Genomic DNA, 15,618 nt, shown 5'->3' with positions numbered 1-15,618 from the left:
AAAAACATTAAACTGAGCCATTCAGCTACCATGGTACAGATTTAATCAGGTTTTATCAGTAACCAGACCGTGTGCTTAATCACAGACCTGTCCAGACAGAGCAATAGAGGTTAAGTCTTTAGAGTAACGAGTTATGCTCGGGACAAACGTGCTGTCTGGGTTACCTGTTTTAAATGCACACATCAGTTCTGGTAATGGTTATGGTTTGGAAACCTACTGACCTTGATACATTAGCAGGTATCAGGAAATCTCATTAAAAGGTCATGACCCAGACTGAAGTGACAGAGGAGATTTTTCAATTACCACAAGAATGGTTTAAAGTGTTGGTCTGCACAGAGACTAAGATGCTCAAGTTCAAATGTTCAAGTTTGCAAGACATAACACATGTACAATGTTAACAAAAGTAAGACCATGACAATGTAGCACTGGGCTGATAGGGTAAGTGACAGTTCCATCAGTTGGCCCGAACTCTCTCACACTGGCCCTGGGCCATCGGGCCATCTTTATTGTTGAGCCCTGTACAGAGGAAGTTAGCAAGCATCTTTCCTTCTTCAGAACGTTAAACCTTTGCTTGAAAACATCAGATTACGGCTGCCCTTTCTTAGGACAGAGGATGACATCATGGCTGCCTCATGCATTAGTGTTTGTGTGATCTAATAAATGTCCTGGTTAAGATTGCTTGAGTAATGCAGGGTATATGGGTTCGCCCCTCCCCCAGACCTGAACACAGTCCATTTACTCTCAATGAGTCTGCAGTCCGTCTGTGGCATTGTGATGCTAAATCATCTGATTCTGCCGATGTCTCGCAGCATAAATTAATAAACAGTGATATTGATTTTGGAATTATGCTAATTGGGACCTTTGATGTCTTCCTGTCACTCAAATGAAAATCAATAGAATTTAAGGTTTTGTAAGGACAGAACAAAAACAATCAACTACTTCAAGGGGCTGGGCGATATATTGAAAATTCATAATACATTTGCAGTGATTTTGCAGGTATTATAAAATTATCAACGGAGCGTATATTCATGCACTTCACTTGCCCATTAAGTTTCCTAAAGACTTTCAAATTAATTTAGAGAATTACCTATAGAGACTTTAGTTTCTTTACAGGAATTTTGATTTGTAAAAATACAGTAATAAACTTGAGGGGCAGTGGTGGCTCAGCAGTTAAGGCTCTGGGTTACTGATCAGAAGGTTGGGGGTTCAAGCCCCAGCACTGCCAAGATGCTGCTGTTGGGCCCTTGAGCAAGGCCCTTGACCCTATCTGCTCCAGGGGTGCCATATCAGGGCTGACCCTGCACTCTGACCCCAGCTTAGCTGGGATATGTCGAGAAAAAAAAGAATTTCACTGTATATGTGCAAATGTATAATGTGTGAGAAATAAATAAAATTATTAATTATTATTATTATTATTATTGAGTAGCAGAAATGGTGTTACAGTTGGTAAGTTAGATTAATTTCCATGAATCGGTTCAAGCTGTCCATTTTGTTGAATTGATTCAATATTCTGATTTAATTATTTGTTTGCGTTATCACTCAAAAATTGACATGGAAGTCCCTGTGTAGCATTTTCATGATAATTTTTTTGTTAAATTATATGAAGGTAAATATTGCCATTTATTAATGTATTGTTATATTGGTGCTTGTGAATGAAAATCATGAAATATCTTAAAATAAAAATCATTCTTCCTGGTGTTCATTTAGTGAGAAACAGTTTGGAATACATGCTTTGAATTTAAACTAGCTCTACATGGCAACAGTGTCTGTTTAGTCAAAATGATGATTTCTCTGATTGAAAAAAGAAATTCAAAGCATATACCTACATATCAAGATATACACTGGCGGCCAAAATTTGGAATAATGTATTTGCTCTTATGGAATGAAATTGGTATTTATTCACCAAAGTGGCATTCAACTGATCACAAAGTATAGTCAGGACATTAATAACGTGAAAAATTACTATTACAATTTGAAAACAAAATGTCAGAACTTCTTAAACTACTTCAAAGAGTTCTTATCAAAACATCCTCCACGTGCAGCAATGACAGCTTTACAGATCCTTGGCATTCTAGCTGTCAGTTTGTCCAGATACTCAGGTGACATTTCACCCCACGCTTCCTGTAGCACTTGCTGTAGATGTGGCTTATCGGGCACTTCTCACGCACCTTACAGTCTAGCTGATCCCACAAAAGCTCAATGGGGTTGAGATCCATAACACTCTTTTCCAATTATCTGTTGTCCAATGTCTGTGTTTCTTTGCCCACTCTAAACTTTTCTTTTTGTTTATCTGTTTCAAAAGTGGCTTTTTCTTTGCAATTCTTCCCATAACGCCTGCACCCCTGAATCTTCTCTTTACTGTTGTACATGAAACTGATGTTGAGCGGGTAGAATTCAATGAAGCTATCAGCTGAGGACATGTGAGGCGTCTATTTCTCAAACTAGAGACTCTGATGTACTTATCCTCTTGTTTAGTTGTACATCTGGCCTTCCACATCTCTTTCTGTCCTTGTTAGAGCCAGTTGTCCTTTGTCTTTGAAGACTGTAGTGTACACCTTTGTATGAAATCTTCAGTTTTTTGGCAATTTCAAGCATTGTATAGCCTTCATTCCTCAAAACAATGATTGACTGATGAGTTTCTAGAGAAAGCTGTATCTTTTTTGCCATTTTTGACCTAATATTGACCTTAAGCCATGCCAGTCTATTGCATAATGTGGCAACTCAAAAACAAAGACAATGTTAAACTTCATTTAACAAACCAAATAGCTTCCATCTGTGTTTGATATAATAGCAAGTGATTTTCTAGTACCAAATTAGCAATTTATCATGATTACTCAAGGATAAGGTGTTGGAGTGATGGCTGCTGGAAATGGGGCCTGTCTAGATTTGATCAAAAATGACTTTTTTCAAATAGTGATGGTGCTGTTTTTTTACATCAGTAATGTCCTGACTATACTTTGTGATCAGTTGAATGCCACTTTGGTGAATTAAATTTCCTTCCGAAACAGCAAAATCTGTACATTATTCCAAACTTTTGGCTGCCAGTGTATATCAGATATTGTCAAAAGACTTTTTGACGATACAGATAACTAAAGCCCTATTCGGACGGGGTTAGTTTTATATGGGGACACGGGGTAATGTAATAATTACCAGAGCTTCTCAGTAATCCCAGGCGAATAGGTAATGTCAGTAATTTTTGCAGACTTTTTCCGGACTGCGCACTCCCGCGCCTGTAAAAATTGCAGCGTGTTTTACCTACGATAAAACGGCCTGTAAATATAACCCCTGGGAATATTAATCCAGCGCGAATTTACATGTTAATAAAAAGTCCGTAAATCTGCACTTTCCAGCTCTTGAGCCCTTTAAATATCGCTGTTACTTAAGTTCTCTGAGTGTCTGAAGTGGATGTTGGTCAAAAGAAGACACCAGGAAATGATGCGCTTCACAGCTTGATAACGTTTTATTTAACGGTAAGCTTTTTATTTTGTTGAGTGTTTGTTTTACGCATGTAAAAGAGAAATGAACAGTTTTTTTTGTTTTGTTTTTTGAAAAATTTGGTGGAACACATTTTTTATTTACTTTTTTTTATTATTTAAGCAGAGTGAGTGCGGGAAATTGTGTTGAGCCCCGCGCTTTGGAACGCGCATATCTTTAGATCAAGAGCTTGTTAATGTCGCCAGTTCTGTTGTGTTTTTAGACAGATATACCAATATTTTTTTTTTCCTTTTCACAGATACGGTATACGCTCGTGTTTAATATTTCCTGCATAATTAATCAGCACAGTATACATTGTCTGATAGGCCAGTTACGCGTGACAGCAGCGTGTAAATGCCATACACACACCCATCTCTGCGATTTTTACAGACATCGCTTATCCCGTGCGAAACAATGGTAAATATTACAGACGTCCGCAGTAATAATAACTTTACAGACATATGTCAGAAAAACTAATCCTGTCCGAATAGGGCTTAGGTGGTGGAAAAGGACAAAAACCGATTAATCTGCTGATGATTTTTCTAAATGTAAAAAAAAAATCTTATTCTTTCCTTATTTTGAGGGGTACAGACATAGAGGCTACAAGTATGAATAAAATACCAGGTTTGTCAAAATCCTATTAATAACCAGTAAAAAAAAAAAAAAAAAAAAAGAAGATTTGTTGCAGAACTTGGGACTTAAACATAAACAAGCCAAAAACACGCAAGGATCTATTATTTTGGCTCTGAGACTTGGCTCTGTTACAGTGCTTAATTATTTACCAAATTAAGCTTTTTGTAGCTTACATATTCACCAGATGTGTTTGTATATACAGTATATAAATATACAGTATACATATATAGCTCCAGAAAAAATTATGAGACCACTGCAAAATTATCAGTTTCTCTGGATTTACTATTTATAGGTGTGTGTTTGAGTAAAATAAACATTTTTGTTTCATTCTATAAAGTACTAACAACATTTCTCCCAAATTCCAAATACAAATATTGTCATTTAGAGCATTTATTTGCAGAAAATGACAACTGGTCAAAATAACAAAAAGGATGCCGTGTTTTCAGACCTCAAATAATGCAAAGAAAACAAATTCATATTCATTTTTAAACAACACAATACTAAAATTTTCACTTAGGAAGAGTTCAGAAATCAGTATTTGGTGGAATAACCCTGATTTTCAATCACAAAATTCAAAAATTCAAGCAGCTCGGCTTTGTTTGATGGCTTGTGGCCATCCATCTTCCTCTTGATCACATTCCAGAGGTTTTCAATGAGGTTCAGGTCTGGAAATTGGGCTAGCCATGACAGGGTCTTGCTCCAGTGGTCCTCCATCCACACCTTGATTGACCTGGCTCTGTGGCATGGAGCATTGTCCTGCTGGAAAAACCAATCCTCAGATTTGGGGAACATTGTCAGAGCAGAAGGAAGCAAGTTTTCTTCCAGGAGAACCTTGTACATGGCTTGATTCATGTGTCCTTCACAAAGACGAATCTGCCTGATTCCAGCCATGCTGAAGCACTCCCTGATTATCACCGATCCTCCACCAAATTTCACAGTGGGTTTGAGACACTGTGGCTTGTAGGCCTCTCCAGGTCTCCGTCTAACCATTAGATGGCCAGGTGATGGGCAAAGCTGAAAATTGGACTCATCAGAGAAGATGACCATACTCCATTCCTCAATGGTCCAATCCTTATGGTCTTTTGCAAACCTCAGCCTGGCCCTTCTTTGCTTCTCATTGATGAAGGGCTTTTTTCTAGCTTTGCACAACTTCAGCCCTGCCCCTAGGAGCCCGTTTCGAACCATCCTCGCCATGCACTTCACCCCTAGCTGCCGTTTGCCATTCTTTTTGCAGTTCACTTGATATCAGACTGAGTTGGCAGTCATCCCGGTCAGTGGAGAGTCGTTTTTGCCCTCTAGCTTTGTTGACCACAATTTCTGCTGCTTGACCTTGTTATTATGAAACGATGTCTTTGAAATTTTAAGGATGTAAGCAACCTGACACTCACTGTATCCCTCTGCCAGTAAAGCCAGAATTGAACCCTTCTTTTCCTCACTGAAAACTTTTCTTTTCAACTCTTTTGGCATGGTCAATAGTTATATTTTGATTCTTGATATGAAGTTAGGACACATTGTAGTTACAAAAAGCAACTATCAGCACTGATTAATCAGTCTACCACTAATCGAGATATCATTTTTGTAGCTATATTGCCCAGCCTTACTACTCACACCAGAATGGTGTATCAAACTTTTTGTTCACAAGTTTGGCAAACATTTAGCAATTTTTTCATGTTTGTTACCTGTTAACCTCTTACGCTCTGGGACCCTGTACTGGGTTCGGAAATACATCATCGACATGTCCTTTAAGTTTTAAATGTCCATGTGGCAACTGTGACTGTCATAAGTGGTACCATTTGAAAGCTTAGAACCTCTACTTTTCACCAGTGTCCATCAATTTTGCATGTATTTTAATATAAAGTAACATATTAAGGCTTAATTGCTTTCTGCCCCCCCAAATTACGTGAGGTTGATGATGTATGTCTATGAATATTTTTCATATTGTAATGTCTTATATCAAACAAAAGCTCTCTTTCTTGGGAATGCGATCGTGCTGTGTATTTTGTTGAAATAATCACACAGATCAAATGAATTTCAAATGAACAAAGACGTTGAAAACGGTATTTCCAAGCAAACAAAGACAAAAGTTACGTGTCTGCTCCGATTGCTGCTTCTATCGGCTATAGCTAGTCACAAGTGCTACATATTCTTTTACCTTGGGCTGTATTCTACAAAACAAGACCGTTTTCACCCTGCTGTGTGTTTCTGTGTGTAAACAATCCACTGTTTTATCCCATGTGTCTATGACAAAACGTGTAATTCAGTGACAGAGTTGGAATTTTCAAAAACTCTGGAAAATATTTGACCTTCCAAATATGGCAACATATCATATACCAACATAAAGGTCATGCCCTCAGCTTCATTTCAGTCAACCAGATCAACCAACAAGGGGCTGAGATAGACCCTTGCTTAAGACAGAGGTGGGACATAAACAAACCGGAATGGAGACATTTACTGCGTTAGGGGGAACTGCGAGACACACATTGCTCTCTCCAGCGTACGGATTTACTTTTTGTCCAAGAATGACACAAAAAAGAAAAGCATAATAGAACACTGTTTTTGACATGGCTAGAGCAGTTTTGGAAGAGTTGGATGGCTTGAGCGAGATGGAACGCAATGAGCCCCCACACGCCCCCCTTCATCAGACCTCAAGGACATTATAGTTATTTTTGCATTTTGTATATCCACATAATTTGTTGTATAGCTTTATTATTATTATTATTATGGAATACATAATATGATTATTATATAAAATAAATAATCAAAACACATACTTGGTTGCATTCCTCTCTCCCCTATTACTTATTTGTTACTTGGTCTCTCTGAAAAGAAGGTACTGAAACCTGGAAAGTGGTGTTGTCATGTGTAGTATATAGTAAAATTATGATTTTAGGTGTAAAGTACTTTGTAATGGTTTGTTTTTGCAGTTTGGATACATGGGGACCTTGGAGACTCCAAAATGACCCAAATATGCCACTTGGCCTCCCTTCAGTTTTATTAGAGTATCTCTTGAATCCTAAATGATATAAAATAAAAAAAAGGAAAAAATACCAGTATTAGCTGACACTTAGTGGATACAAACACAAAGTGAAGCAGCTTCACAGAGCCTATAGGTCCTGAGATGTTCAAATTCAAATGTTTTTTTTGTTTTTTGTTTTTTGGTGTGTTTATCATAGTGTGAACATACACAATAGTATTTATCACTTTTAGCAATTTGTTTTTACATTTTGAAGGCTTGCCTGTAAAATAGTATAATTTTTTTCTGCATGTGCACAACTCTATGTGAATAAGAGGGACCTTCAAATTTTGGTATGTCAAATTCAGGCAGAAATCCAAAAATACCACAGAGTTTAAGAGGTTTAATCCACCCATTTAGCAGCTTTGGTGTAACTGTGAGTGATGGATACATATGTGCCCTCCCTGTGATCATACCTTATTCTGTGTCTCTGTTCCCTACAGCACCTGTTTCCTGATGGGGCCACTCAAACAGCTGAAGCGCATGTTTGAGCCCACCAGACTCATAGCCACCATTCTGATGCTGGTAAGTAACAGCCTCTGTCCCATCACACTGCATCAGCACTGGAGAGCTCATGAGAAAAGACAATTTAACCTTAAAGCATAGTTTGGCTCATCCTGTTATTCACTGTCACGTTTTTCAGTGGCTGATGCCAATATCTAAAGAGCGGGGTGGCCAATGGCCAGTTTAATGGCAGTCTATAAATAATAATTAATGATGGCAACGAAAAAGAGAAAACATTTATTATCCTTTGACAAGGATGCCCTCGCAAAAAATGGTTTATTGGCGAGAAAGAGGCAGATAATATGCAGTAAATCTGCAGCAAACAAAATTATTTGCCAAAAATTAATGAGACATACAAAATTGCTGAAATCAAGCTTTTCCTGCACAATATTTACCTACAATTTGCTCTTAACAGAAAAAACATTTATTATCCATTGACTAGGCTGCTCTTGCAAAAATGGTCAAGAAATTGGAAAAATCAGCTGACATTTGACAGCTGACACACCACATTTACTTCTCTGCTGTTTAGCTGTCTCATCAGCCATTGAAGATCCCAAATCGCACATGTAGGCTAGCAGGGCACAAGGACTTCAGTCTTTTTCAGTCACAAATCTGGCAGGTTTTAAGGGGACTACGAGGCATTAAGAGATTCAAAGGGCTGCTGTAGTAATCCAGAGACATCACAGCAGCTCTGTACGACACTTTTCCCTTTAATCTTTTTCTGTTCACACTCGCTCAAACAGAGCACAATACCAGTCTACCAAAACCAGACTATCATATTAATTGTTACAAGTTTTTGCAGCCCAATTGGGCATTAACATTTACATTTTTTTTTTTTCCAACATATTATTCTAATTATATATATTTATATTAGAAATATTAGAAAAAAAATAAAACATTAACTAGAAATAGGAATTGTAAGGACTTTAACGATTCCGGTTCTGATTTCGATTCCTTTCAATGATTTTGGTTTGGTTCCAGTAACGATTCTTTTAGTACTTTTGAAATAAGAAATGTAATTCTTAATCAGAAGCCTGTTTCTAAATGATGAAATGATTCAATATTTTAACAGAACAGATTCTTGGAAAAAGTCATTTACACAGATTTATTAGTTAGGATACAGTGGCAAGAAAAAGTATGTGAACCCTTTGGAATTACCTGCATTTACATATAAATTTGTCTTTGAATCTGGTCTGACCTTCATCTAAGTTACAATAATGAACAAACACAATCTGTTTTAACTAATAACACACAAATTATTGTATTGTTCTTGTACATATTGAATACATCATTCAAACATTAACAGTGTAGGTTGGAAAAAGTATGTGAACCCCTAGGCTAATGATGTCAACAAACGCTAATTAGAGCCAGGAGTTGGCAAACCTGGCATCCAATTAATGAATGGAGATTGGAGGTGTGGGTTAGAGCTAATTTGACTTATAAAAAAACACTCAAACATTTTGAGTTTGCTATTCACAAGAAACATCTTCTGATGTTGACCATGCCTCGCAAAATAGAGATCTTACAAGAATAAGAATTTTTGCTTTGTATAGTGCTGGAAAGGGTTATAAAGTTATCTCTAAGAGCTTAGATATTCATCTGTCCATAGTTAGACAAACTGTCAATAAATAGAGATGATTTAGTACTGTGGCTACTCTCCCTAGAAGTGTCTGTCCAGCCAAGATGATTCAAAGGGCACGCCGCAGAATGCTCAATGAGGTAAAAAAGAACCCTAGAGTGACAGCTAAAGACTTGAAGGAATAATTGGAACTGGTTAACATCTCTGTTCATGAGTCTACTATACTGAAAACATTAAACAGGCATGGTGTCAGTGGCAGGATACCATGAAAGAAGCCGCTGCTTTCCAAAAAAAACATTGCTCCGCATCTGAAGTTTGCCAAAGACCACCTTGACACTCCACAACGCTACTGGGAAAATATTGTGTGGACTGATGAAACTAAGGTTGAATTGTTTGGGAAGAACATGCGGCACTTTGTATGTTGTATAAAGGGTACCACATACCAACATGGAACATCATCCAAATGGTGAAGTACAGTGCTATGCTGCTTCGGGGCCTGGACTGATTGTTATCATCGTGAGGAAAATTTAATTCACAAGTTTATCGAGATATCCTACAGGATAGTGTCAGGGTGACTGTGTGCCAACTGAAGTTCAGTAGAAGTTGGGTGATGCAGCAGGACAATGACCCTAAACATCAATGTAAAGCCACTACAGAATAACTTAAAAAAAAAAAAAAAAATCCAGTCAGAGCCCAGACCTTAACCCAATAGAGATGTTGTGAAATGACCTTGAGAGCCATTCACACCAGACATCCAATGAAAATGGCTGAGCTGAAGCAATTCTGTAAGGAAGAATGGTCCAAAATTCCTTCTGAACATTGTGTAGGTCTAATCTGCAGCTACAGGAAATGCTTGGTTGAGGTTATTGCTGCCAAAGGAGGATTGACCAGTAATTAAATCCAAGGGTTCACTTAATTTTACCACAGAACTGTGAATGTTTAACGGGAAGTGTTCAATAATGACATGAAAGATTATAATTGTTTGTGTGCTGATAGATCGAGCACATTGTGTTTGTCTATACTTGTGACTTTGATGAAGATGAAATCACATTTTATGACCAATTAATGCAGAAAACCAACAAATTCCAAATGGTTCACATATTTTTCTTGCCACTATATTTTATTCATTCACAAATTCACATTGCTTTCAAAAAAGTACATATGGCCCATTTTGAATTGGACAAGTTTTTTTTTTTTTTAAACTGTGCCATCAGGGTTATTCGTTTGCAAATTTGAAAGCATTTTTTGAGTGTTTCTAAAGAGTGATACATCTTAGATGTATTTTTATGGTTGCAATTCTCAATAAATGGTCATTATTAAGTGCTTAACATTAGATCAGTGCTATTTAATTACTTTGGATTATCTCCAACTTCCAATCACTCCCCCATTTAAATATGAAAATAACAATGTGTGTTTGAGTAATTTCACAAATATCATATTATCAGGATTAATCCCAGATTGTTAAACTCACCGCCTGTTAGTGGGTGCATTGTTTCTGCTTACAACTTATTACAAGCATTATCATCTATCTAGCTTTGCCTCACTGGTATTTGGTCTCTAATCCTGAGTGTGCATATTCCCCTCCAGCTGTTCCTTGTGTTGACGTTATGTGCAGTGTTTTGGGTAAGCTTCCTACACAACAGGTTTATTGCAAAAAAAAAATTGTTGACAATCAAGTTACGTAGAAAATGTATATTACTCTTATTTTTCTTTGTTTCCCTGCAGTGGAACAAAAGAGGTCTGGCGATCATCTTCTGCATTTTGCAATTCTTGTCAATGACATGGTAGGTGATAGACATCTGTCAGTCACTGTATTATTGTTTGAATCAAACCTTGTTAGCTATTATTGCTGCCTTTTGTAAGAGATTATTGTATTCACAAATATACAGAAATGATACATTTTACCTTTAAATACACTGATTAGTGATAGCACTACTCAAAACAGTATTCTCTGCCAGTCTGCTGACCTTAAGTATAAAGATAATGTTTCATTGTACAAGCAAATGTTTTTGTGTCTGTATGTTTGTTTATCTGATCGTATGTATAATGACGCTTTTCCTGGAATTAAGGTGCTAGGCCAAGTGCTCAATCCCTCTAACAGCTAAAGACCTGAGCTGAGCATGTGGTGTCTAAAAGGTACCTAAAACAAATTGGCAGCCTGTTCTGGTTGTCCCTGGAACCTTGCTGCCTGTGCACCTCTACTAGTACAGGTTGATTACCTTTTAATTAAACCATCCATGCAGTTTGTAATCAATGTCTGGCTGCAGGGTTGGAGGCAAGTGGTAGCTCATTTCCACCGACATGGTTCAGGTGAAGGTTCCTGGCCGGGTGCGAATTCTCGAACCGTTCCACACATTTCCACTGCAGAAAAGGCCGTTCCGGGGTCAAAAACCTGATTCGACACCGGACCCAAAAGTTTGCTGGTCTTTACTCAGGAACCGATTACCTCAGGGGACAGAGGGCGGGATAATGTTTCGCCACCATGGTAAAGTTTTCCCAAACAACAACAGTAGCTACCGTCTGCAGCAAGGAGTAGTTCTTCGCTCTATAACTGCAATAAAAAACCCACAAAATTATCAGACATCAGAAGCATTCAGGTAACACGACGAATTGAGTGCTTTACTTACGATATGGTATTTACAAAGATCCGAGATAAACTAGAGAGATCGCAAAGGAAAAAATACTCTACGAGAATGAAGATACAGCATGAAATGATGCACGCCGCCTTCAATTGGACAACTGACCAAATTATAAACAAATTGAAAAACACATAAGGGAGTACAGGGACCATAAGAAGGGCATAAGCAAAAGCGACAGTGGAGGAAGCAGCGATGTTTTGAACTCGGACTCCGACCAGCCTGCTAACTAACCGTGGCATTGAATTCAGCCAGTAACACAAGTGATAAACAGTGAATCCTCTGCAGCTGATCTCAGTAAGTTATTATATTAGCCAACTTTGTTAGCTGTCCTTAAACTGTTGTCATCTTATTTTGTGAAATCGTTTTGTTCTGTAAGGGGATTTTTGACCAGCTACTCACTAAGTTTGGAAGATCACGGCTATCTGTTAAAGGGGTCATGAACTGAGAAATCAAAATTCCCTTGATCTTTTGACATATAAGAGGTCATTGTACTATAAAAACATCCTGTAAGTTTCAGAACTCAAAACTTTCTTGTTAGTCTAAAAACAGCTTATAATGAAGCCAGTCTGCCAAAACGACAGGATGTGGAATGTGCCAATTTATTGCGTAATAGTGTGGCTAAACACCGCCTCCACAGAAGAAGATCAACGCCTGCTTCTACATCACTGCCTGTTTAGCCTCGCCCACCAATTCACGCATGTAGTAGGTAAATGACCAGAGAGGCAAACGCAGGTCTACGCAGAAACCAAACGATAAAGATGGCTCCGAAGACAACAAGATGCTGTGCGTTGCCAAGTTGTGGAAAAACACAGTCTTTGCATTGCCTTCCTTCTGATCCCAACATTAGGAAGGAGTGCATAAACTTTATTTTTGATGAAGTTCCAGACCACGTCAGTAAGAACTTGGTCCTTTGTTCACTTAATTTTACCGTGGATTCGTTTACAAACAAGGCAAAATTCGGAAAGATTGAAACTAAAAGACGATGCTGTGCCGACTATATTGGATCCGACAGTAATGTCGCACCACACAAGTGTGAGTAACTGTTTTTATTATGTGGTCACTATTGCTTTGTCTGTTATTACAGATCGTTTGATATGTACTGAGTATTTATGCGTTTTTAACCTAAATCACAACAGCGTCCATCTTTGAAAGATGTAGGATTTTTAAATAAGCAAAACTGTTAGCCAGTCATACCAGTGGGCATTTACTTCCGAGTCTACAATCCGCCACGCCTATTCAAACGGTGTGTTACGATGAGGGGGGTCAAAACAGGACAGAAAATAGCCTATTACCTCTAAAGTATGATGTTTTTTTATGTAAAAATCTTGTTAACATAAGTGGACCTCAGAGAACAGTACAAAATAAAAAAAGGCAGTTCATGACCCCTTTAAGTGAAATGGTGGGATTCTCAATCAATAATACATGCTATGGCAAAAATCCAAATACAACCATCTGCTACACCAATGTTAATAATGATTCCACTGTAACAGTTTACAGAACTTGGCAAGTTAAGCCATAGTTCATACAATATAATGTAATTACATTACCTGTCGTCTTTAGCGTAGATCTTGTTGAGCAATGTAATAATGATGGATTGCATTGACCCATATGTTTTAATATGTCCTCAAAAACAAGAGTGAAAGCTTTATTCAAACACACTGTGATGTGCCATGTTTGTTTATGTTTGAGGTAGTCACGTGAAACTACCACGTAGACAGTAACCCGTTACGTCACCGTTCGGCTCTCAGGTCAGTGGAAAAGCATGGCCGGCTTACGATAGGCTCCAGATTGCACCAGCCATGAACCAGCGGGGCACAGGCTTGGCACAAGATCTATTGCAATTTCGGTGGAAAAGGGCTATGGGTGAGTCCTTGGCAAGGTGAGAAAACGGGCCAAAACTAGAGCCATGAACCATGATGTGACAAATGAGTGGAGTGATGAATATTGTGGGGAAAATGATGAAAGATGCTGCTCATTAACACTAAACAAACAATGTCAAGAAACAAGCTAGGAATTTAAGGATTTTATATTTATTTAGCAGTGTTTGCTAAGACAAGCATCAATGTTACTTACTATTGCTTATACCTGAGGAAAGGTAATTGGACAAACCCAAAAGTATAAAACTTTAATTAATACCACGATCAGACTTACATTTTTCACATGGTAGAAGATAAAATAGCTGAAAAATCCCATAGACTTACAAGGGAGGAACCCGATCCATATCTATGGGCCAGAATTTAATAGAGAAGGGTTGGGCAACCACCCAGAACACCCTAGCAAACACCAAGCAATGCCCTAACAACCACCCATAACACTCTAGTAACTGCATAGCAACACTTTGGCAACCATCCAGCAACACCCTAACAACCACCCAGAACATACTAGTAACCACATAGCAACACCTTAGCAACAAAAAAGCAACCGCATAACAACACTCTAGCAACCACCTAGCAGTGCCCTAACAACCACCCAGATCATGCTAGCAACTGCATAGCAACAACCCAACAACTGCATAGCAACTCTCTAGCACAGTGTTTCCCAACCACTGTGCCACAAGATTGTCAGGTGTGCCGTGGAAAATTAACAAATTTCACAAAATAAATAAATGCATAAATAAAAAATAAAAAAATAATCAGGGGTCGGATTCCCGCTTGATTGATTACAGCAGTAGTCAATCGCATTCTTGGCAACCGCAGTCCTACCGAGGCAGATCGCTTGATTGGTTACAGCTACGGACAATCGCGTGCTTGGCAACAGCAGTGCACGCGCAGTGAATCTGTGTCTGACAGGAATGGAGCTTGAACTCTGCAGAAGAGACACTCGTGAAACTTCTCATTTGTAAATGAGCTGAATGACCTGATACATGCATCGATCATCTGAATGAGAGGGGCATGTTGTTTGTTCACTTCAGGATCTTTCGTCTTCGTAGTTCATCAAGGAGCGAAAAGGGTGGAAGAGCTATGATAAATGTGTTAAAGTGAGTGATGTTTTTACACGTTAAGGGTCTTTCACATGACTCACGTCAGCGCTGCTGAATACATTGAAGTCTATGAAGTGACGCCACTTTACACCAAAGTTTTTTCCACACATGTTTTTGCTTCACAAATAATGTCTTTGAGAGAACAAAGAAACAAGAAATATTTAAAAACTCTCCAAATTTGTGAAGAGATATTGAATGTTCTTTTAATTAAATATTACCTTATCGTTTCCAAGTATCAGAGACCCCAGTTATTGAACTAATTTAAATTCACCAAGAAAACGCTTAGACCTAAACATAAACGAGTCCTTTTATTACTTTCTGCTATCAAAGCAACTGCAAGCTTTTTTCTCTCTTCCAAATACATGTTTTCAATGTTTATTGTGCACACCTCCCGCTTTCTTGCGTGGCAAATTCGTAAAATCGCCCTTCTGTGATGCTTTCTGCAACTCTTGTCATGTGGAGGTCAACGCAGCGCTTGACACTGGTGTTGAACGGAGCATTGACGCCTCGACTCAACTCATGTAAAATATGCTTTACAATGAGGAAAGAACATTATTGAAACTCAAAATTATTATTATTAGGCTATTATTGTTCTCTTTTCTGATAAAAAGTCATGCTCAGCAATTTAAATCTGTAGGAAAATGATACTGTAGATCTGCTTTGTGTTTATAATTCTAATAAAAAAATCTACTGAAGTCAGTAGATTTGTAGTCATGCAAGTTTTAATGAAGGAGAAGAATGTTATTAAAATTCACAATTATTAGACTACTACTGTTGTCTTTTTAGATGAAAAATA

General features: G+C 38.0%; 1 protein-coding gene across 2 annotated transcripts in view; it reads left to right on the top strand.

The window, feature by feature from the left end:
- Nucleotides 1-15,618, top strand: part of sft2d1 (SFT2 domain containing 1) — a 48,901-nt gene that overhangs the window by 20,586 nt on the left and 12,697 nt on the right. Inside the window, exons 4-6 of one of the 2 annotated variants that reach the window (XM_051648109.1) lie at nt 7,564-7,645; nt 10,791-10,826; nt 10,929-10,987. In XM_051648109.1, coding sequence (XP_051504069.1) covers nt 7,564-7,645; nt 10,791-10,826; nt 10,929-10,987 — 177 coding nt within the window. The remainder of the gene's footprint in view (nt 1-7,563; nt 7,646-10,790; nt 10,827-10,928; nt 10,988-15,618) is intronic. The other variant, XM_051648110.1, reaches the window with a different exon arrangement.

This window comes from Myxocyprinus asiaticus, chromosome 21 (assembly GCF_019703515.2).
Source record: "Myxocyprinus asiaticus isolate MX2 ecotype Aquarium Trade chromosome 21, UBuf_Myxa_2, whole genome shotgun sequence".
Lineage (NCBI taxonomy): Eukaryota > Metazoa > Chordata > Actinopteri > Cypriniformes > Catostomidae > Myxocyprinus > Myxocyprinus asiaticus.
The sequence above is the reverse complement of the archived record's forward strand: the minus strand, read 5'-3'. Positions and strand labels throughout refer to the sequence as shown.